The sequence below is a fragment of the Neovison vison genome, chromosome 11, assembly GCF_020171115.1.
Source record: "Neovison vison isolate M4711 chromosome 11, ASM_NN_V1, whole genome shotgun sequence".
Classification (NCBI taxonomy): domain Eukaryota; kingdom Metazoa; phylum Chordata; class Mammalia; order Carnivora; family Mustelidae; genus Neogale; species Neogale vison.
Genome location: NC_058101.1, coordinates 166,920,048 through 166,945,117, shown reverse-complemented (window position 1 = coordinate 166,945,117; position 25,070 = coordinate 166,920,048). Strand labels below are relative to the sequence as shown.

General features: G+C 38.3%; 1 protein-coding gene across 1 annotated transcript; it reads left to right on the top strand.

Annotated features, from left to right (window-relative positions):
* Nucleotides 1-318: 318 nt before the first annotated feature.
* LPL (lipoprotein lipase) lies at nt 319-24,700 on the top strand. The gene is made up of 10 exons (XM_044225227.1): nt 319-896; nt 7,696-7,856; nt 12,279-12,458; nt 13,967-14,078; nt 14,875-15,108; nt 16,505-16,747; nt 18,895-19,015; nt 19,739-19,921; nt 20,944-21,048; nt 23,120-24,700. Coding segments are annotated over exons 1-10 (1,428 nt in total). The 5' UTR covers nt 319-808; the 3' UTR covers nt 23,121-24,700.
* Nucleotides 24,701-25,070: the final 370 nt, after the last annotated feature.

The window sequence follows — 25,070 nt, the reverse complement described above, 5'->3', positions numbered from 1 at the left end:
CTTGGACTCCTTTGAGTTTGAGGATTGGGCACAATTTTCGTGAGAGAAAATTTAAAAACTAGTTAGACCAAGAGGGCTTTTCTCTACCACATAGGCTAATCCATTTCGCCAATGTTAATATACCAGATGTGCAAGCATAAACTGCAGAACAATGTGTGTCCATGGATCCCTAAATTGACATTGTCCAGGAAAATTTTGGGAAAAGCAAACAAATAATAACAACAAACACTGCAAGTTACAAACAGAAGCCATGAAAAGAGAAGTGTAGTTTTAAGTATTAATCAAACGTAGTTTAACAGCTTAACCTTGGAAAACTGGTGATTGAGAGTATTTAACATAAATGCATATAAATTTGTATTTTGTGCTTGTACAGGGGGCCCTTGAGAGGCAGAGTCCTTAGGAAAAGCAAAGAGGAACCTTACAGAGAAAGCAAATTTCCCTTCTGCCCTTTTCCCCTCTTCTCACTGGCAAGGTTTTATCCTCCTTACTGTTTGCTCAAATACTTGGAAGTGAATTTAGGGCCCTCCCCCAACTTATGATTTTATAGCCAATAGGTGATGAGGTTTATTTGCATATTTCCAGTCACATAAGCAGCTGTGAAGTGGAAACAGTGTCAGACTCGATCCGTTCTCCTCCTCCTTAGAGGGAACCTGTCACTTCTAGCTGCCCTGCTCTTCCTTTTAAAGGGCAACTTGTCCCACGCTGGACCTCAGCTCCAGCCTGCTCCCACCTCGGGCTCAGCTGGTCCATCACCCTGTCCGCGCTTCTGCCAATCCCCTGTAGCTCCTACCGAGAGACGCGCCCCGAGATGGAGAGCAAAGCACTGTTGCTGGTAGCGCTTGGCATGTGGTTCCAGAGTCTGACCGCCACCCGCGGAGGGGTGGCCGCCGCCGACAGTAAGTTTTTGCCCGTAGACTCCCCTCCACTTGCGGACTCCACTTTGGCAACTTCCACAGGTTACGAAGGTGGTAAAAGAGGAAGCCGAAAAGGGTTGCAGATGCGTACTGGAGACTCTCCTAGACTAAGCGCCAGTCCCGAGAAGAGCCAGCGGGCTGGGGTCTGGAGGGGCTGGGGTCTGGAGTGGCAGGGAAGGAATTCTCCCTCTGATCGTGCTGAAATCGTTCCCGCGTTGTCCCAGTCTGGCGGAGGCGGTGTTTCCGCGTCCGTAGACTTCAGAGATGAAGAGTACCGGGTAGCTCGAGGGGCGGGACGAGAGAGGTCGGAGGAAGGGCTTAAATGGCGGTGATCGGCAGTAACCCTCGCGCGAGGACCCTGGAATGAAAGGCACGCAGGTCAAGGTGACCCTGGCGCGGCCGCCACGCGGCTCGGCCCCCGCCTATGGGAGCGTTGTTAGAGAGTGGTCCTTTCTCTTAGAGAAGCTGACCCGAGAGGGTGGGGACGGGGGAGGAGGCGTTGTCCGCATCGCAGAAGCCTTGGGCACTCGCCCTCGGCGTGGACGCTGTGGTGGGGGACTAGGACGCGCGGCGCCGAGTCCCGCGGACGCAGCGTCCCGCAGGCGTTTGAGAGCCGGGGAAGCTTTCCAGTTTCCATTCTTGCACGCGCCGCTTTTCTTAGCACGCGGAAAGCCTAGAGGAGGGCTGCCCTCCTCAAAACAGGGCGCAGAGACCAGCAGACTGTGGCAGCCGGCTGCGGTGGTGTTAGGAGGTTTGCATTTGGCTACTCTTAAACTCCTCAGAGCTGAGTCCGACTCTGACGCTCAGCCTCGCCGAGCGTCCACAGCATGTGGAACTTCCGGGAGCCGCCGCGTGATATCCACCCAGCGCCCTGCAGCCGCTCCTGGGGTTAAGGCATTACGGGAGAAATGCAGGGAGACAAAGGAGCAGCCCAAGACCTGCCCACTATAGAGGCAGCCCTAGTACCTTGAACCTTACTTGGTTCACTGAACATAAAACAGCAACCCAAAGTCAACATTTTTCCCCCTGAGTGATGAAATTGCAGTTAGAGCAGTGTTGCTTGGTTATGTTTACTGGCAACAGGTTTCAAGTCGAGTTTCTCCATGATTTTGCAGCTGACTTTGCAGACTTTGCAGACTTCTGCAGTGGGTTGGAAAAAGAACATTTTGTTAGATTTATTTTTTAAAAATGTAGATTTCATCAAGTCTGGATTAAAAAAACAGTATCTGAAGATTGAATTAAAAAGTCTTAAATATCTTGCATAGTGGTATGTACCCCTCCATAGTGTTTAACCCTGTCCAAGAAGATGGTAGGAACAAATTCCATATTCTTATTTCAGAAAATACACGATGGTGTGAAGCTACTTTTACTGTAAAAACACACACAAATATGTGTTTTCCACAGTTTGTGTTTGCTAGCTTTGAAATACACACACACATACACACACACACACACCCCATTATCTATTTTGAGAGAAGGAGGTAGAGAGCGCACCAACAAGCACAAGATTGAAAGGGGTAGAGGGTGAGGGAGAAGCTGACTCCCCGCTGAGCTGGGAGCCCCACTTTGGACTCATACCAGGACTCTGGGATCATGGCCTAAGCAAAGGCAGAGGCTTAACTGATGGAGCCCCTGTTTTTGCTGGCTTCTTAGAAGTTCACAGCCCTAAATTCCTGGTCTGGTTAGTGTCACCTCTCTGACTTTAGATTCCTCAACTCAAAAATGAGGAGTTCAGGCCACAGTCAAAATTCTCTTAGCCTCCTCTAATTCATACTCTTTGATTTAAATGGGCGCTTTGTGACTGATGAATTAAATTGGATTTTAAGCAATGCATGCTTTAGCTAGCTGTAAATGTATCAAGGGAGTAACCTTTTTTTTTAATAATTTCGAATTTTTTGTTTTTGTTTCTTAAGAGAGAGAGAGAGCCTGAGTACTTGGGGGGAGGGGCAGAGAGAGAGAGAGAGAGAGAGAGAGAGAAAATGAATCCTAAGCAGGGTACCACCCAGCGCCCTGCACATTCTGGGCTCCATCTCCAGAGCCTGAGAACTTGACCTGAGCTGAAACCATAAGTCCGATTCGCAAGGGACTTAGCCACCCAGGTGCTCCAAGGGAGGAATCATTTTTAAGTAGACGTGAAATTAATCCCTCCTATCCTTCCCTCCTACTTTTACTCCACCACTAGCTCCCTTTATATTATGCTTCTCCCATCACAGCAAATTATCTCCCATTTTCTCCTCCAGGTGAATTCATCTAGGAACTTAGCAATTTCAGAGGCAAAAGTTATCAGTGAGAGAATGGTAAACAGTACTTCTCTGGGCTCTGACTTTGCTTATTCTGGATTTTTTTTTTTTTTTTTTCCTAAGAAGAATATGAGGATACAAGGTGCTCACTGCCCTCAGGCTCTTTGTTCTTGAAGCCACCTCCATCTCTGCAGGGCCTCATTAGGAAGCTTAAAGAGCTAGACAAGGAGCATATGAATCAGTACTCAGTAGCTGCAATTCTATTTGATCTGCCATAGTAAATTTCCAGGCTAACATCTAAGTTAAATATGATGGTGATGACAGCAAAATAGCTGATAGCATTTGCAAATGAAGCAGACCTCAGCACTGGAGTGATTGATTAATAGCAGTATTGAAAAGTTCGTGTCAGACACAGGGGTAGAGTTACAATGGAAAATTTTCACTTTCTTTCAGATAGTGTAGTGTATTTTTAGCATAACCTTTCTTCTTCCCTTTGTTCAGGAGGAAAAATTGAGCTATATAGTTTACTGCTTCTATTTTATGAACATTTTTTTCTATAAAAATGAAAAGCAAGCAAAGTTTGTTAAATAATCAGGAGCATGTAAAGACCAATCAATTCAGTCAGATAGGGGGCCACCTAGGTGGCTTAGTAGGTTAAAGGCTCTGACTTCAATTCAGTCAGATAGGATATTGATTTTTTTTTTTTTCACCTCATCAAACTATTTTTGTTCTCACCCAGTCAGTGGTTTTTGGCATTCTGTAGAAGCTGCCTGAGTAAGTATGACCATCAGTTTCAGAAAGAAGGTAAATTAGTGATGAAGTCCTTTAGGCATGTATGTGGTGGGGTAGAAAATTCAAAGAGAGCTGCATTATAATTGAGCTCTTGTACCTCATGTCTTCATATGCACACTAATCCTATTCATCTGATAATTGTGAGCTGACTTTAGAATATCTTTCCTGGGATGCTCAATGTTCTTTTCTAGGAACAATAATGTTTACCTTTGAAACTCTTTGATTTCTCAACCTAATTTCATCTCTCTGAGTGATTATCCACATTATGTAAATTTTTGTCTTTGTTTCTACACTTAGGATTTTAGCTATTTAATAATTTAGAAATAAAGAGTACATTGTCAAGAAATACATTAACTTGTTACTTACCCTAGATCTTACCTTAGTGCTGAATAAGAACATGTCTGATGGGAACTGGTTGATGTGGTGATAATGATATGAGTTGAATTCAGGATGGAAGCTCTTACAAAAGAATACACCTTACCCTTCCACTAATTTTAGGTGGCCCTTATTTCTAAGGGGTCCTGATATAAAAGATTCTTTTCCCCTTAAAAAAGGCCATTAATACCATTTTCTTTAAGATTTTATTTATTTATTTGAGAGAGAGACAGTGAGAGAGAGCACGAGCAAGGAGAAGGTCAGAGGGAGAAGCAGACTCCCCATGGACCTGGGAGCCCTATGTGGGACTCGATCCCGGGACTCAGGGATCCTGACCTGAGCCGAAGGCAGTCGTCCAGCCAACTGAGCCACCCAGGCGTCCCCATTAATACCATTTTCATGTATGGAAAATAATAATTTTCTTGGTAACCGTTGAGTCACATCAGTTTATCTGCCAGCCAACAGCAATTCCAGTGTATACTGGGACAGCTACACATTGACTGACATATATCAGCTGTGTGAGAAAGTAAGGCTTGGGAAGTACATTCATCCCTACGTTGCTGAGACATTCTTACATCAGTATCGGGAATATTTTCTATCAGAATCCAAAGAGAAGGAAAGACTAACTGTAATCACTATAACATTTATGATTTCATATATAGCACTGACATAGAATTGAAAACATCTTGTAGCATATGGAGTGGTGCTATCTTCCTGTCAAATGCTTCATTATGCTTTCTGTAACTTAAAATGAAAAAAAAAATTTCCCTGAGAAGTCAAATAAAAATCTCCAGATACAAATTTGTTTGAGAATGCATGAATTTCCTATTTTTTTTTAATTTAGAAATTATGTACCCAACAGGAAATGTTAGTTGTGGAAAATTGGACCTCTCAGTGGGCTATGCAGATAATCTGTACAGGAGTTTTTATTTATTTATTTATTCATTCATTCATTTATTTTTGAGAGGGAGCCTGTGAGGCCGGTGAGGGGAGGGGTAGAGGGAGAAAAAGTCTTAAGCGGGTTCCACCCCCAGCATGGAGCCATCCTGGGGCTTGATCTCACCACCTTGAGATCATGACCTGAGCCGAAATCAAGAGTTGGATGCTCAACTGACTGAGAATCTATGAATTCAATAGAGTTTTTCTTTTTTCATGGAAATATACAAAGCTAGCCTTAATAATGCCAGAGAATATTTTTAGTCTTTTCAAAACCACCAGTGACACCAGGACTGCTGCATTGCATAATTCTAAGGAAAAATCAACCAAAGTGAGTGGCATCCTCTGGAGTCAGGCAGGGCAATAATCTTAAATATCAGTTTAACAAATAGGTGGTGGGTGAGATCTGTCTGCCAGGTTATTTGATTTCTATTTCAAAAAAACTGGTGATCAAACATGTTAAAATGTGATTACTGGGGTGGGGGACTCAGTTGGTTAAGCGACTGCCTTCGGCTCAGATCATGATCCTGGAGTCCCGGGATCGAGTCCCATATCGGGCTCCCTGCTCAGCAGAGACTCTGCTTCTCCCGCTGACTTCTCTCCTCTCATGCTCTCTCTCACAAATAAATAAAATCTTTTAAAAGAATGTGATTATTGAGGAAGAACGACTTATTTGATGTGGAGAGATATGGGATAGGTGAAACTAATTTAGTTTTAAATTTTCTAAAGTACTTTGTAACAATAAAAACACTTCTTGGACATTGAGAGCAAAATCAGATTAAAAAATTTATAATATTCTTTTTCTACTATCAGGGAAATAATAGGCCACCAGAGTACTTCCTGGTTAGAAAGGAAAAGGAAGACCTACATCTTCAAATTAGATGGAAGGCAGAGTGTATTTTGGTGGGTCAGTTGTACTTTTACTATATGAAAATGAAAAAAACCTTAAATATCAATAGTTTGCCACAGGCTATTATTTGAATAAATTATTTTAGAATAGTCAGGTGCTAGAAGTGTGTGCATGTGTGTGTGTGTGTGTGTGTGTGTAATCAACTTGTCACCTATAATGAATTAGTAAGTAGCCACAATACTGCTTAAGGAGTTTTAGAAAATAATTAAAAGGGGAAATATTGACCAGTACTCAGCTAATTACATGATAAGCCTGACTTGAATCCTTGTACTTTCACTATACTATATCATTTTTATTTTCACTTCTTTGGCCTGGCTTTTGCAATGTTACTTGAAATTACAGATTTTCAGCATTTGAATTGTGAAAAGAGTAAGTTTAGATTAAGAAATTAGAAATAAAGAAACTAAAAACTACAAATTATTACCTTATAGTAGTTTTTAATTTTTTTTTACTTGTTAAGAAATTAAATAACTTCCCTTAACATAACTTACCTTTGACTTGCTCACTTTGTGTAAGAATTTGACTAATTGGAAATACAATTTACTTCAAGCGTTCACTGTAGCATTAAATGAAGATTTATCAAAATTCAAATATATTATCAAGAGAGGCAAATGGTTGGCTGAAGTATTATTTCCCTCCTTATTCACTTTGTGATTGATTATGAAAAGTCAAAGTGAATTCTTTCCCAAATCTGCTTTGCTACAGTTTTTTAAGCTTTGACTTTGTGTGAAAGACTACAAAGACAAGAAATACTGTAAAAGAAATATTTGGGGAAAGAATTAACCAGTTCAGAGGCACCTGGATGGCTCAGTTGGTTAAGCGTCTGTCTGCCTTTGGCTCAGGTCATGATCCCAGGGTCCTGTGATGGAGCCCCCAGGTCCTAGGGCTCCCTGCTCAGCAGGGAGCCTGCTTCTCTTGCTCCCTCTGCTGTTCTCTCTGCTTATGCTCTCTCACTCTCTGTCAAATAAATAAATAAAAATCTTGGGAAAAAAAAAAAGAATTAACCAGTTCACATGTAGCACAGGCATTTCCAAATGACTTTTTAAAACAATTTTAGTTGATGTACCTTGATGTGGGGGTGGGAAAAATTTTATACAAAAATTTACTTAGGCTTCCAAGTTTTCTTAATGCTAACATTTTAAAAATTATGCTACTGAAAAGGAAACTTTCCTCAAACCTATTTAATATTTTGGGAAAAGATTCCTTTGTTGTAACTGGAGATTGAAAGAGGGTGAGATAATATACGGAATAAGTGGAACTTTACAATGCAAGAGCCATGAGCCAACGTTCTTTGGGAGAATAAGTTTTGAGTTATAACCAAAAGACCTGGATTCTGATCTCTGTCAACTTTGATCACCAGTGAGGATTAGTCATTCTCTTGCAATCCACATATATTTACAAAAATAGAAATAAAAATAGCACTGGTGGAAGTTGCTTAGAAGCTTAAAACATACCATTCCAGCAAATAAAACAAACAACCCTCCAATTAACCACCTATGCATTTTTTTTTCCTTTTTGGGAATTACAGGAGGAGGAGATTTTATAGATATCGAAAGTAAATTTGCTCTAAGGACCCCTGAAGACACAGCTGAGGATACTTGCCACCTCATTCCTGGAGTGACAGAATCTGTGGCTAACTGCCACTTCAACCACAGCAGCAAAACCTTTGTGGTGATCCATGGCTGGACGGTAAGACAGTCTCTTTAGGAAGAAGCAGAATGGGGTAGACCAGGCATCCTGCCTGTCTGGCTTTCTCCCATTGTTGGGAGCCCTGTGATGAGTCTTCCTATCCTGTGCTTCTGTTTGTTTTCCAATGGCTTTACTTTAAACTTGAGTATAGGAAATTCTGGCTTGTGGTGGGAATTGTGGAATCTAAAATCATGGATTCATGAGTATTTCCCCCAGGTAGTGTCATCCTTCATTTTACCATGGTACTTAGTTGGTGCCCTTGAACCAGCCATTCTTGTGAGGTGGGAAAATAAGACTTTGCTCAACTACAGAGCAGAATGTAGTTTATCGTTTTAGGAAACCAAGGGGAAACTGGCATGATCCTGATTCATGCAGCACATCACCAAAGGTCCTTTTCTAAGGGAGAACCTGTCAGAGGGAGGAGAGGGTTGGAGTGGTGTGAGGAAATATTGATTCTGATTCTGGCTTTGCCATTCTCCAGCTCTGTAATGTGATTGATGCTACTTCTCATTTCTGGGCCTCAGATGACTGATGTGTAAGACAAAGAGGTTAGACTCCACTTCCAAAATTCTCCAGTTGTAAACTTTAGAGAACTTTTCTAGAGATGAAAGAGGGATAGCCAGGGAAGTGTTATGCCAAATGATTAGAAAATGTAAAAACTGCGGTTACAGTTATTTTTACTTTTAAATAAAGGAATGCACTTGTTGTGATAAGCACCAGATGTTGTATGGAAGTGTTGAATCACTAAATTTTACAAGTGAAACTGTGTGTTAACTGGCTGAAATTTAAATAAAATCTTTAAAAAAAAATTACAATTAACATAATGCCTTCTAAATATGCCAGTCACCTTCCATGGTGCAGTTCTTAGCTACTTCAGTTTGTTGTTAATATTTTCAAACCCTAGTGAGAAGATTTCATTTTTTTAATATAAAAAGAATTTTTATAAAATGGGAGGTTAAAGAGAAATAGTCCTGCCAATATGTCAGAGCTTGTGAATAAAGTAGTAGATACTAAATGAATTCTAGTGAGATGAATTAGAGAATGATTGATAGATTTCTAGTCCTGATTTCTTTTTCTGTGTAACTTAAGTTCCTTTCTTATTAATCCAAGACAAGTGCTGTAACTTTTATGGAGATGAAGGCAACGACTAACAGAATTTGCATGGATGTTTATTTTTGAAAAATCTCTTTACTAGAATTAACATAATAAATCACATATCTGATGATAAAATTACGTATTCAAATACTTAGATGTTTTTACATTTTTAAGAGATTTAAATAAGAAAAAGTGAACATTGGTACTTTTAGAGACATTTTGGTTGTATACGGAACTTCAAATAGTTTTCAAAAACATATAGTAAGCTTAAGAAACATTTTATATGACAGAATAAATTGAATATCTCAGACATCTCAATCTTATCCCTAAGAGAACTTGATGCTTTAGGAATTTTTCAAAAGCATAGTTCCTTCTCATGCAAAGATGACATGACTGATCCAATATCAGTACAAAGTGCCAGTTTCTATCACTGGCCCTCCTGCTCACTAAGCCCCCATATTCTTCACATTGTGTGTCCTAACATTTCGAGAGCCTGACCTCAGAGGTTAGGCCACTGTGGAACTGAGTGTCATCAAAAAGAGCTGGTTGCTCCTATGTGATGATTAATCCAGCCACACTGGGTAATGGATCTTAGCTTATCTCAGTGGTCTGCCTGGCTGGCTAAGTTGGACCACCTGGACTGAGTGACCAGAAGGGCTTCAGTTCAGCTGTGTGTCTGAGAATCAAAGATTTTTAAAATTTGTGCTGATTTAAGGAAACTCGGAGGAAAAAACCTAGTAAATAATAACCTTTTTAGAATTAAAGAAGGTGAGTTCTTGTATTTTCCACCCCTTTATTGTTCAGAGTTACTTACAGCAGTATTTTACATTGAATTAAAAAAAGAAAGGTTTTAAATAATTTTTAGGCAGTTAATAAAAGTATCAGTCACTGTAGGAATAAGTTGGGTTATTGACTCTTTGACAGATTGCTTAACTTGGAAACATTGATAATACAGAAAAACATGTAATAGGGGTTTAGAGCAAATATGATTTTTTGCCTTATCTGAGATAAACTGTTTGGCAACTCAAGGTCATAGGACAAAGGGAAATGAAGAAGTTCTGCAGCTTTGCCATGGAAAATTCAGAAGAATGCTTAGTGTGTGGTATGCATAGTGCCCAGCCCAGAAGGCAGTTTAGACACAGCTGTCCTGGAGCTTTGCCACCTGCTTAGGTTTCATAGACCAGAGTGTTAAGTACAAAGTTCTCCTTGTGGTAGGAGGTCCTCACGCCTGGCTGAGAGGAAGAGTGGTTAACATTGCATTCTGAAGAACTGACATCATCCTTTCTTGAAAGGCAGTTGCAAAAGGTGGCAAACCCTCAATGTCTAAGAGAGGAAGAGGGGAGACAGGACCAATTCATTGGGGTTTTGGGCCAGGTGGGTGTTCTGACTTGTTCCCGCCATGACCAAGGCTGCACTTAGACTCTTTTTTTTTTTTTCAAGATTTTATTTGTTTATTTGACAGAGATCACAAGTAGGCAGAAAAGCAGAAAGAGAGGAAGAGAAGCAGGCTCCCCGCTGAGCAGAGACACCCCCCCCATATGGGGCTCGATCCCAGGACCCTGGGATCATGACCCAAGCTGAAGGCAGAGGCTTTAACCCACTGAACCACCTAGGCTCCCCTGTGCTTAGACTGTTTAAAGCAGCCTCTCGTTTTGACAGGTTCAAAAACAGTTTAAATGATTTTCTAATGGACTAATGTTACCTTTATAGATTTTCTTCTTTTCTCTTCATTCTTGGTATTATATCACTGCAAGTAGATTGGGAGTCAGAGTGGTTACAAAAAGACATTATGAGGTGGCAGGTAACTTCAAGATCATCTGACCCCGATCCCTTTGTTTTATAGGTGGCCTATTATGTTAAGACAGTGCCTACATTCATAGAAGTAATTATTGGAAGAGCTGGGACTGAAACCAAAATCTCCTGAGTTTCAGGCTTGCTTTTCCCTGTCACAGAGCACAACTAACGGTTATTAGTGTCAGGAGTGAAGTGAGATCTCGTTTTGATAGTTTTAGTCTAGAAAATAAACTAAATAAAATGGAAGAATAAATCTAAAAGAATCCACTATATAAGATCAATGTTCCAATTGAAGTTCCTTGGTTTGAGAATTCATGACTCCTATTTTTGTTACTGGAATTAAGCTAAGAAGAGTATGAGTTTTATAGGTCTCCCTGAAAAGCTACCTTAAACATGTATTTCAGAATCTTCTTTTTTGAGCACATATTTAAGTAATCTTTTCTGTGTAGCTACAACATGATTTTGTCTCAGGTCATGGTAGGAGTGGGTAGATTAGCGGATTGAAATTCGGTTACTGCTATGTTTAAGCTCATGGCAAGATGGTGCACAGTTTTACCATCTGCAGTTTTTAAGTGTGTTTCCATTATTGTAAAGTATGCATCTTTGCAAAGGTGTCCAATGCTCTTTCTGAAAACTTAAATTAAAATTTTACAGAAATAGAATTAACCTGAGGACTCATAGTTCTTTTAACTTTGAATGTGGGAATCTTTTTAAAATAAGAGGCAAAGAATTATATTTGGAAGTCTTCTTATCTCCAGACAGGGCCAACCTAATAATTTGGGAATTGTGACTATTAAACCTCATTAATTTCCACTCTCATAATTAAGAATTTGAGAGAAATGATAAAAAAATTCTAAGCTGAAGCTGATCATTTGCTTATGTATTAACAGAGAGATTGCTGAATGAATTTACCTTCTATTAGGATTAGTATGCTTGAAACTACTTTTTTCTTTAGCATATTAAATGTTCGATATAAATGACTCTATACAAGAAAAACAAGTACATTCACGTCCTCCAAAATAATGTGGTTGGGAAAAATTTATTAGCCTAATTGGAAATAATTAAATTAAATTTATTTTAAAATAGTCTATAATTCTGCTACAGAATTTTAACTTATTCAGATTGATCTTTTATATAAATGATTGGTTGGGAAAATTTATTAACCTAATTGGAAATAATTAAATTAAATTTATTTTAAAATAGTCTTTAACTGCTGCAGAATTTTAACTTATTCAGATTGATCTTTTATATAAATGATTGGTTTTACAGAATTTATAAAACAAGTGTTTAAAAATTGGTGGTGTGAACATAACCTGCCATTCCTCAGCTTAACACATTCCTTCTTTGGCATATTCAGATTTGCCTCAAGAGAGTCAGGCATAAGTCTCTGATTATTCTTTTCCATGGTTTAAGTTTTCTTTCTGAGCCAATGGGCTTCCTTTGAGGTTTGTTTTCTTTCCATTTAATGTAGCTGACATATCTATAACAAGTTGCAGGTGGGTATTTTAGGAAAGCTTGTATCATCCTCTTCAGGTGACAGGAATGTATGAGAGTTGGGTGCCAAAACTTGTGGCTGCCCTGTACAAGAGGGAACCGGACTCCAATGTCATTGTGGTGGACTGGCTGTCACGAGCCCAACAGCATTATCCAGTGTCTGCGGGGTACACCAAGCTGGTGGGAAAAGATGTTGCCAAGTTCATCAACTGGATGGCGGTAAGTAAGACTCTGGGAAGAAGACTAATGGGTCCGAAACTGTTCCCTTCACTATTGCTGAACAAAAGGCTGGTCTTTATTCCTTTTCACTTAAATATAAATATTTTCTGGGGCAATTCAAATCTACAGAATAAATACAGACTTTTTTTTAGCCAGACAGCAGCATTATGATAAGAATGAAAAACTGTAAAGTCAAGGCATAGTCTTGCCATGCCCTTTCCTTTGATATTCTCCTAGTGATTAGATCTGGTGCGACCAAGAACTATTTAGGCAGAGCAGACAAAAGCTTGTTATTTCAGGGCAGATAAAAGATGTCATGTTCAGCCAAATCCTTCTCTATACTAGGCTGGTGCATGAAAACGTTATCCTGCCTTTGACCCATTAGAATACCAATATTTTTCATGAAAAAATTAATACTACCCATTCCTTAGTGTAGATTAAAGGTCCAGATTTTTGTTGAGGGTTAAGGGATGGATAGGTTTGAGCTAGGAAGAAAATGGCAGGGTGGGTCTGTAGACTATGAGGTGGCTGTGGGTCAGGAATTCTGATTTAGCTTCCACTTTGATCCATGTTATTCTCTGATGTCAGCCTCTGAAATTACCTTTGAAAAATATCTTGGGGTTGGCTGAAAGAAAGTTAATACTCTGATAGGGCCAAATTATTTAAGCCAGATACTTGGAGGTAAAAAATAATCTGTTTATTAGACTGACCATTAAAAGTTAGAGTTCTTTTCTTGACTCTTTTGCTCGTCAAGAAAGTGAACCTGGGCAAATGGTATCACCTGCCTGGGCCTTAGGCTTCTCATCTGTTGAAGAAAAAGCCTGGATCATATGTTTCTGTGGTTATTTCCCCCTGTGATATTTTCTGGCCAACCTGAAGGAATAAAATTATGTAGAGTATTTAGAGTAGGGAATAATGGGTTAAAGTTAAATATATATTTGATATATGTGTGTATGTTTACATATAGTTTATCTACATATATATGACACATAGGGTGCCTGGGTGGCTCAGTGGGTTAAGCCGCTGCCTTCGGCTCAGGTCGTGATCTCAGGGTCCTGGGATCGAGTCCCACATCGGGCTCTCTGCTCAGCAGGGAGCCTGCTTCTCTCTCTCTCTCTCTGCCTGCCTCTCCATCTACTTGTGATTTCTCTCTGTCAAATAAATAAATAAAATCTTTAAAAAAAATATGACACATATATACATATATTTACGTATAAGTATATAACTACACATGTACATGCATACATATATTTTCAGATATATGGAAATTCAGGTTTCCATACACTTCAATTTAGACGGATGGGAAAAGTTTCTAACTTAGATATGTTTTTAAAGAAAAAGAAAAATCTCAACACTAGAGCGTTTGATCTAAAACACAAAATTAAAATAAGTAGAGTTAATTTTAAGCATTGCCTATATTTCAAGAACAATACTTATATTCACTTTTTCTTTTAGCTTTGATCTTTTGTACACAACTGTAAGAACCTTTTTCTTTTTCTCTTCCAAAGGAGGAATTTCACTATCCTCTGGACAATGTCCATCTCTTGGGATACAGCCTCGGAGCCCATGCTGCTGGCATTGCAGGAAGCCTGACTAATAAGAAGGTCAATAGAATTACTGGTAAGAAAGCAGTGCTAGTAGTCATCACAGAAGAGTTGAGATGCTATTCATTCTGAAAGAGAATCAGAAAGTTTGTCAAATACCTGTATGTGTGTGGTTTTCCTGTGTTTGCCCAGCCATTGGATTATCTCATAGGAGGCCTTCTTCTTTTTTTTTTTTTTTTCCTGGAATAAGATAGAATATGGGCCCTTGCTCTCCTAGGCTTACCATATACTGTCAGAAGAGAAATAGAGCAGAGTTAATTAAGCACAGATTGCCCAATGGAGTCTCTGGGAAACTCATTCCCCTCCTCCCTCTGCTCTGCGTTTTGGTGGTATAATGCATGTTATGTCACCTCTCCCGTCAGTGCTGGGAGAAATGAAAGAGGACCAACACCAGACGCTATTTGAAAAAAGGAAGACAGTCAACCCCGGCAATGGATAATTTGGCATGCCAAGAGAAAAAGAAAGAGCCCGCCACTGTTTGAAGCCCTTCTCACCAGGTTCAAAAATAATTTACAAAATTATTTTTTTGAGATCTACTTGTCCTGAATGAAGATTCCTATTTACTGTTCAGGAGCCTCAAATTTCTTTCACAGGAGCTAAGCTTACTTTTGATACTCTCAGTACTTTAAGAATCCAATCACTACAGAATAAGGAACTAATAAGAACCCATGTGGCTGCCAGTTACATTCAAATGATGAACAATTGAATGCTAAGGTGATACTAATGGAGGTTAAAATGAATGGGAATTTAAAAATCTGTGAGGCCTTTATTATGTTTCTTTGTTTGTTTGTCTCCCCCACCCCCGGATTAAGGCCTAGATCCAGCTGGACCTAATTTTGAATATGCAGAAGCTCCAAGTCGCCTTTCTCCCGATGATGCAGATTTTGTAGATGTCTTACACACATTCACCAGAGGATCACCTGGCCGAAGTATTGGAATCCAGAAACCAGTGGGACATGTTGACATTTATCCTAATGGAGGCACTTTTCAACCGGGTTGTAACATTGGGGAAGCTATCCGTGTGATTGCAGAGAGAGGCCTTGGAGGTAAATATGATTTAGAAGTTAATTAAATATAAGTTTCACACTTAATTCTTATTGATCTAGTCTCCTATCCATTTCCAACAAGTATGTAGTTTTAATATACACATTGAGCCAAGAAATTTTTCTGAAAAAGCTATCATATTCAGTGTGATCACCTTTACTGCCTTAGTACTTCCTTTGGTCAGATAGACAGACTTTTTTTTCTTTTATGTGTTATATTGTAAACTACACTGAGTACAGAGCTTCCAGAAATAAAAGAAGAGAAAGGTGAGACCTACATAAGAAAACTCCACTGCATTGGATAATAGCAGTATAAAATGATATCAGGCCACATGTTCTCTTATGGTTGTAAAACCATAAGAGTGATTGTTAATTAGTTCAGATTTCTTTTGTCAACCTTTTAAAGAGATGTCCAAATAAGAAGCAAATCAGGGGCACCTGGATGGCTCAGTCTGTTAAGACTCTGACTCTTGGTTTTGGCTAAGGTCATGATCTTATGGGTCATTGATCTTGTGGGTCTGGATTTAATAATCCAGACCAGAGCGGGGCTCTGCCCTCAGTGGGGAGTCTGCTTGAAGATTCTTTCCCTCTTCCCTTCCTCTCACTCATGCAAATGCATTCTCTCTCGTCCTCTCTTTCTCTAAAATAAATACATCTTTAAAAAAATAAAATAAATCACCTTTCTCTAACTGTTTCAAAATTTAAGGAAGAAAATATAAGTTAATGTTATCTTAATGTTTACTGCAATAATCATGTTTGGGTCAAATTTATAATTTGTTTTAAGGGATCTTTTCATCCTTTGTGAGCAGTGGAACTTACCTGTAGTCAATATGCTCAGGTCTTTTGTGCACATGTTATAGAAATTACAGCTTAATGTTACTATTTTTAATAGTTATAAAATCTTATGGTAAGAGATACACTTTTATTATATAGCTAATTATTTCCGTCATTAATTTGATGTAAAAATTATTGATAGTGAGACAACCTCCAATTATACATATGATAAAATACTTTTCATTTAAAAATTCTGCCTTTTATGATGTTATTTCTAGAAGCATGGAGAAATGTTTTATGTTTTCAATATAAAAGAAAGATGTGACAAACGGGGGGAAATCAACTTTTACCTTGAATGTCTCTTATTACATCTTCATAAACATACAAATATGACAGTAGAAAAGGCAAAAGTTCTCTGAAAATTTGCAATTTTGACTCAGAAAGACAGGAGAAACTGCCACCAAAAATATCTCCTTAAATAGGACTTACACTCAAGCAGTCATAGGACTAGATCCTTAGGTAATTTTATTCTGACATCACACCTAAACTAGTTTGGACTACACGATGAAACACTCACTGTGGGCACTCATGGAGTTGAATTTCCTTTGTGCCTCTTTTTCCCCAGATGTGGACCAGCTAGTGAAGTGTTCCCATGAGCGCTCCATTCATCTCTTTATTGACTCTCTGTTGAATGAAGAAAATCCAAGTAAGGCCTACCGGTGCAATTCAAAGGAAGCCTTTGAGAAAGGGCTCTGCTTGAGTTGCAGAAAGAACCGTTGCAACAACTTGGGCTATGAGATCAATAAGGTCAGAGCCAAAAGAAGCAGCAAAATGTACTTGAAGACTCGCTCTCAGATGCCTTACAAAGGTAGGCTGGAGAATGTTGCGAATAAAGAAAATCAATTTGATCCTATTTTTTTATCATGTTTACTGCATCACATGTATGATGTCTGTCCATTGCAACAGAGGTAGTGAAATGATGTTACTAAACCCTGAATCCTCACTTGTATTTCCTTTGGTAGAGAAAAAGTTACCCTGGTCTATTTAACTGAAGCTCCCAATTTATATAACCAGTAATGCCCAGAGCACAACCTGCACTATCCTAGGCAGCAGCCTTGCCTGCCACCCTCCTCAGTAACTGTGACCACCAGCATGGGCCAGCCCATTCGTACTAGGCTCTGAACTAATTTGAAAGCATCCATCTATCCAGGGTCAGCAAGAAACTATGGCACATGGGCCAAATCCAGCCTACCTCCTGCTTTTGTAAAGAAAGTTTTATTAGAACACAGCCATACACATTCATTTTCGTATTGACTAAGAGTGCTTTTGTGCTACTGCAGTAGAGTTAAGTAGTTAGGACAGAGACTGTATGGCCCACAAAGCCTAAATTATTTGCTATCTGGCCCTTCACAGAAAAAAGTTTGCCAACTCTAAAGTTTGGTTTAAGTGAAGGCAAAAACTACCTGTATTTTAACTGTTCCTGGGAGGGACGAATAAACCAAACCTCAAGATATCTCCATTTTGTCATGAATTTATACCCAGTTGAATTTCAAACATGTTTAGAGCAAGATTTATAGGGATTAGAGGAAAATAGGAGAGGAGATACTAAGGAAATCTGGCAAGAGGAACTAGGCCAAAAAAGCTAACTTATGTGGGGTCCAGGTGGAAGTCCGAGGGAAAGGATGATATTGAAGAACAGTTTTCTGAGATAAAATATATATGATAGAGGCAACTATTTGAAGGGGGTTTGTTAGAACCGCTATAGTGGTATATTTGGTGGCCTAAAGGTTTGGAGCAGCAATAATTCAAGGGAACCTTTTAAGCAATGAGGAAACCCTTAGTTTCCCTGACTCTTCAGAATAAGAAAGTGGGTGTGAGGTATAGAGGAGACTGGACTCTTCTGAAGACTTATCCCCAGGTGTCCTGCTCAGTGCTATGCAGGGCGCCATCCTATTTTTGGGGAGTACTTTGGCAGTCTCAACTTCCCTTGCTCTGGTATATGGTGATGCCTGCAAGGACCCCATTCACCTCCAAACTCTTTTTTTTTTTTCACCTTTAGTAGCTATGTGTTAAACCAGCTGCCTTTCTTATCTCCTTAATTCCCCCATCTCATCTACTCCAGCTTTTTAATGGAGATGGGGAGAGCAGCAAGGAAATGTAGATGTTCAAGTATCTTCTTCCAGAGGTTTTCCCTAATACAGAACACATTAGGAACTAGCAGTCTTTATGGCCTCACTGATAATTTGATAAATACGGTTGATTGTGAGCCTGCTATATACTACCTACTCTGTGCTAGATGCTGAGGGGATAAAGAGGATAAATAATGTGATCTTCTGACCTGAGGGAATTTACACATAGGTAGGGAGTCAGACATACTCATAAAACATGAAGAAACAGTCACACAGTGTCCCATTAAAATATGCTCCATATAGATGTTTGGCGATAAGATGGCCAAGAAAGGGTAGAGTTTGGGGCTTCTGGGTGGCTCAGTGAGTTAAAGCCTCTGCCTTTAGCTCAGGTCATGATCCCAGGGTCCTGGGATCCCGCATCGGGCTCTCTGCTCAGTGCAGAGCCTGCGTCCCTCTCTCTCTCTGATGCCTCTCTGCCTACTTCTAATCTGTCTGTCAAATAAATAAATAAAATCTTAAAAAAAAAAAGAAAGAAAGGGTAGAGTTCTTGAAGAAAGAATCATGGGTATTTTCGCTTCTTGATTTGCTCTCCCTTGTGCCCCATCAAAAATGACTACTTTCCAGGACCGCTTTACAATTCATATACACCTGGATTTCTTCTATCCACTACAACCACACTTTCCTGAAAGGGAGTGGAATTCAAGGTCTGAATTTTCTAGTAATGAGCACTGTGTAGACATGAAGGAATCTTCCACACTGATAGTCATGTGTGAACACTTCCTATTTAATGGTTCAGGATTCTGTGGTTCTGAGTTACCCGTTTATTTGGGGACGGTGGTGGTTCCATAAAAACTGATCAGCACTTGTTCCAATTTTCTCTCTACAGTCTTCCATTACCAAGTAAAGATACATTTTTCTGGGACTGAGAGTGATACACAGACCAACCAAGCCTTCGAGATCTCTCTGTATGGCACTGTGGCCGAGAGTGAGAACATCCCTTTTACCCTGTGAGTAGCCACATGGCATTACGTCCAGCATGTAGGTTTATCATGGCAATGCTACCTGCTATAACCATTGGTCCTTAGAGCAGAAGAGTAGGACACTTGGAAAAGAAACAGTCTTCGGATTTTTTTTAAAAGCTTCATGGCGGGCATCTGGATGGCTCTCATTACATTGGTACATATAATAGCATGGATTAGAAAGAAAATAAGTACCCAACATTGAGACAATGGCTAAATGAGTTGTGGTTTAAAGCCAATAAAATCAATGTAGTTTCTAAAAACTATAATTATAAAAATCCCAGTAAAACAGGGCAAAAAATGGAAAGTAAAATATGAAGTAAACAAAGGAAGAATAGAGAATTATATGTATTTTATGACTTTAACAAAGCAAACATGTTCACATAGCAATATAAATTGAAAGGGGATAGATGAAAATGAATATAAATGTCTCTGAATGATTGATATATGGATTTTTTTCCTAAGAATTGTATTAAATAGTTCATACTGTTAGTGTAAAAGTTAGAATAGATTAAAAGGGTATATCTTTTAAAATACCCAAATGCCATTGATCTTCATCTTTAGTATTTTGCTGGACATTTTTTGCATTTTTAAAATACCTCCCAAACAATAAAGCTATTTATGTCTTGTAAGGAAAACAAAAGTGAAAAAAACAAAAAACAAAAAACTTATATCCAGAACTAACCGAATATGCTAATTTCTTTTCTTCAGGCCTGAAGTTTCTGCAAATAAGACATACTCTTTTTTAATTTACACGGAGGTGGATATTGGGGAACTGCTAATGTTGAAACTCAAATGGAAAAGCGATTCATACTTCAGCTGGTCAGACTGGTGGAGCAGTCCCGGCTTTGCTATTGAGAAGATCAGAGTAAAAGCTGGAGAGACCCAAAAAAAGTAATTAAATGTATTTTCCCCATTCATTTTAAACTCACTGTGTCCTGACCTAGGAATAATGGAGCCTTCATCATTCAGGTTGGAACTTTAGTAAGCTCTTTCTTTAAAACTGTATCAACTAGATAATTATACCTATAATTTTGGGGAGACATGTTCTTTTATTATCACACCCAGGGAAGTAATAGTGTTTCTAAATTTCATGGAAAGAAAATATAAGCCCTGAATTGATCACAATTATTGGATGAGAGCTGAGATTTTAAGTTGAGGATCTTAGCTTCTCATTTAGCACTGTTTCTTACAAGCACAAAACAGTTATGGAAAGAATCTCAGAGATCTGACTTTCAAAGATTAAAATCAACATCTTCAAGAAGAATGAGATTCCAAAGTAATCTCACCCTGTCTTCCTTCCCTCACCTCATGTTATCTATAAATTAGCTGCATAAAGAGCCTCATAGGATTTAAACCTTCTATACTTAATGTATGGGGATTTTGCAAACTACAGTGTGCCATTATTGTTAATAAAAATGACTTTTTAAATTAAGATTGATTTTTTTTTCTCTTTGGTCATTTTCTTTTATAACAAACAAACAGAACAGAACCAAACAAAAACAAACAAAACAAAAAACAGGTTGTGGATGAAGAGGCTATGCCGAGAGTTTATTTCTTTCACAGGAGTTGAAGGATCATTTGTGAATTCCCTAATGCAGATTAAAGGAAATGGTAAATTTGTTCTTCTGTCACCTTTTGGTGAAAGCTCTGAGATTTTAGGGCTGCTCCAAGCTGTCTTTATGCCTGTATAGACTAATTAACTCTTTTGTTAAATAGTGGATTAGGCCTTCAATTAACTCTCTGGTTCAGATGTGCTGCTGGCCAGAATGGCCTGACTTTAAGCAGTTTACTGGAAATATCAAAATAATTAATCATAATGATGAGGTGGGATTTAAACAGCTCTGACCAAACCATATATTTTCAGTTGTTTCTCTTTTCCCTTTTGACATGCTCACATTCATTTTCTTCTACAGGGTAATCTTCTGTTCCAGGGAGAAAGTGTCTCATCTGCAGAAAGGAAAGGCATCTGTAGTATTTGTGAAATGCCATGACAAGTCTCTGAATAAAAAGTCTGGCTGGTGAGCATCATAAGCTAAAGTTCCTTGGGTACCCTGAGCTTGCCCTCAGGGACACTGCTTCATACATTGCTCTTCACCCATAACGAAAGACTTGCGCTGATTCTTGTGGTTGGACTCTTAGCCCTTCCATGTACACGTTGGTCTTTCTTAGCCCTTCCATGTACACGTTGGCCTGGCCTATTTGTTTTTGGCAGTTCTTCCTCTATTTTCTTTCTCTTTCTGTTCTTTTGTTTTCCATCTTTATAACTGTTTTTTGTTTGTTTGTTTGTTTGTTTGTTTTCTGTACTGCCTTACTGTTACCTTCATGGAGCCTGTGTGCAGAGCAAACAACACAATGGTCATCATTGTGATGGTGGACATAGCCCCAGGGGGCAAAACATCAGCTGCAGCACATAGTCCTTGGTGCTCCAAGTGGCAGCAGACTCCAGAACAGAGAACCAAAAAGGGGCAGCCACCCAACATCCAACTCAGAATCCCCAACAACGGGAAGCTAATGGAGTTAGAATTTAGGAGATGGTTTTCTTTTCCATTTCAAAATAATCTGTTGGCTCTGTCCTACTGACCTTTAAGACTGGTCCATTTTGCAGCTGTCAGCTAAGCCTTTCCAGACTGTCAGTACTAAGTGGAGTTAAACATGTGACCTTCTCCAACCTCTCCTGAATTTTCACATTATCTCACTTTCATTTCCCTACTCATTCCCCTGCCAGATACCAAGTGCTAATGGGTTACAAGTGTAAGAGGGAAAAGCTTAGATCATGTCATACAAGCCAGGAAAGCAAAAAACAATGGGCAAGGCTGGTCACAACCTCATCCAGAAAAGAAAAAACAATTGCTTCTGGTTTTTCTTCTCTCAGTTACATTTATAGACAAAAGTACAGAATAAGAATTGCCTAATCAAAACATATTAAAGACCCTAGGTGGAATATCTCTGTTATTTTAAATTTTTATTTTATGTTGTAATTTATCCATGGATAATTATCGATTATGGGTAAATTAGGAAAAATAGGCTAAAATAAAATCACTGTGACTCTATCCCCCAGGGATAACTCCCAATTAACATTTAAATTTATATTCTTTCAGACCTTCTCAATGTGTATATAATATTTATATTTTTTCTTATGGCATGCACTTTGAATAATAAAATAAAGCCACGTGATTAAAAACATTAATGTAAGAACACTCAAGATAAACTTAAAATGAAAAATAGTTGATGGTACTGAGTCAGGCAGAATAACTGAATTTTTATCTAAGTGGAGACAGTTCTAATCAGAAGTTCATTGCTTTGTTTTCGCTCATCACAAATCTAAGACAATTTCACCTTTGCTTTAACTTTTAGAAGAGACTGTGAAGTTTTGTACATGCATTTATGTCACATACAAACATATACAAACACTTGTACACATACATTTTCCCCAAAGCATCCACTGTTTTAAATCTATATATGAATGTAAAGAGAAAACCTGAAAAATTAGGAAGTATCTCCAGCTGTTTTAAAAGTATTTCTGGTCATATTATTTATATAAGTCACCGTCATTTATCTGAGAAATTCTATTGATACATTCCTTGTATGATTACAGGATTACTGACACCACAGATATTTAGGTGGCTTTTCTTTATACATCTGAACTTTATCTAGGAATTGTGAATCAGACTAATAATCCTCCGCAGTTTCTTTCTTCTGTCACTAAATTAATCAAAAGTTCTCTGTCTCTAATTTTCTGATAGAAGACTCATATCAAAAGAAAAGCAAAAAATCAGGCATTTCATTCGACAAGTTTTAGAATTAAGAAATCTTAAATCATATATTCTTTGAAATAATTTGATTCAGTCCTCTGAAAAATGAAAGTCCTTATTGGGGCATGGCTAAGTAGACCATAGAGGGTTTTTCATTCCAACAAGTCTGCCATTATCCATATCTGATCCATTATCCATATGTACCCTGGGTATATAATCACAAACTTTGTTCTGAACTTCTAATCGAGTAACTTTTTCATCATGAAGGTGGGGGTGGGATGGGTAGTTATAAAACACTAAGCAAATAATAAATTTCCCTTCCTCTGCTTTTTCTCAGACCCTGGGCAAATCTCCAGAAGGAAGAACACCAGAGGAATTCCTTGAAGAACGAAATAACTTTTACAAAAGATGCTTAGTGCTTTGGTTATTTCAAAGAGAATTTTTCTGAATATTAATCCCTAATTAATAATTGACTAGTTATTTTAGGATACAGTCTTAAATACCCAAAAAAGTGGCTAATTCAATGTGAGGAATATACTGGCCAAATAACACATCTTCCAACATTAAAAGATCACAGATTTGAAAATCACTGTTTTGCCCTTAGAGAAAGAAGTAAGAAACATTTTGGGTCATGGTAACATGATAGGCCTTCTTTATCTCATGAGTTTAACCGTAGCCTAAAATTGAGTAGAATCTCGTTTTTTAATCAGAAGTCTGCATTTTCTGGACTGATACCTTCTCAAAGTTTTCTCCAAGTCTGAATATAGAAAATGATATTTTTTTTCTCTTCTCTTCTTTTTTTTTTTTTTTTTTTGTGGCATGAGTTGGACCCATTACCTACTAGTCAAAACACCTGACTTTTTTGGAATGGTTCTTCTCTTGACATTGGGTTCTGTGTTGCCCAACAGAACCAGGGCCTAGTAACTTGGAGAAATGAATAGAAAATGAAGTTGATAAATCACTGAAACTTTAAGCCCTCCCTGAAGCTGATTGCATCATTGCTAAGTCAAAAATTAAAAGAGATACAAAATTTAGACCAATTTGGTTTTAATAGGCTTTACAGTTTACTGCTTAATCTCTACCCACCATTTGTTTTGAGATTATATTTTAACAGTGCTTTCTAGGTTGATGTTTTAAAAGAGCCTATTATTGTCAACTGACACATAATTTTAAATATGAGAAAAGGAAATGATACCGCAGTTTCATTTACCAGATTTCTGAAATTATATTCATCAATTTGAGGTCATTTAATATTTGATAGGCACTGTTCAGTTTTAGGGTTATCTCAGTCATGCTTCAGTTATTCTTTGACCATGTCTCTTTCTTCCCTGTTTTTAATAAGATGATATGTACCAGAGGTCAAATTTTACGTCATACAAGTTCCTATAAATTTTAGACAAAGGCTATTGTTACTAAGTTAAGAGATGAAAAAGTATATATCCATAAACAGTGCTTAAAAACATTGTGGGCAATTAAAAGAATCCTCAATTGCCATAGCCACATCAAATGCCATGAGAGGTGTTATTTTTAACAATTAGTCAAGAGTGAGTGAACAGTTACTTATAAACTAGGTATCATATTTTCAGAATGATCTATAATTCATATAAATTAATAAAGAAGTAAAATGTTTCAAAGTCTATTGCTGAGAATCCAAACTGTGAACATGTGTGGGTGTCTGAACATATTACTTATATATGACGCCCCGCATGTACATTTTTTCTTCAGCATAGCTTAGAAAGCAAACAATCAAGAGGTATAGCATTAGGACATATTGGAGTAGAAGTTATTCCAGAGGTGCCAGAACTTCGGCTCTTCATTTGAGAAGTATGGTTATACCTATACAAAGTAGGATGAATGCTGTGATTGATGTCAGCTAACTTGGAATGGATTTTCTCTAAAAATAAAATGTTGTAAGATTTGTTGTTGTCATCCCCCTTTATTGCTAATTCATTAATTTTCTGGATTTGGGCTTTGAACAAGGGTGTGTAAACTCAAGAAAATATGGATCCAATTGGTGTTTGGCCCTAGGAACACTGACTTCTACAGACTTCACTATATGTATATATATATATATATGTGTGTGTGTGTGTGTGTGTGTGTGTGTGTGTATGTATGTATCTACATATGTATATGCAATACATGCATAGGTGCGTATATTGCACATATATATATATGCAATGCTTTGGCTTTAAATGTTATTTATTAGCTGTAAATATATGTGTGTATGAGCAAAAGGAAATTGTATATGGAAAGGTTGTGGCTAACTGCATTTATAGACATGTGTTACT

Coding starts and splice junctions, on each gene's coding strand:
- LPL (XM_044225227.1), top strand. CDS start 809: ATGGAGAGCAAAGCACTGTTGCTGGTAGCGCTTGGCATGTGGTTCCAG. Junction 7,857..12,278: donor TGGTGATCCATGGCTGGACG/GTAAGACAGTCT, acceptor CATCCTCTTCAG/GTGACAGGAATGTATGAGAG. Junction 14,079..14,874: donor GAAGGTCAATAGAATTACTG/GTAAGAAAGCAG, acceptor CCCCGGATTAAG/GCCTAGATCCAGCTGGACCT.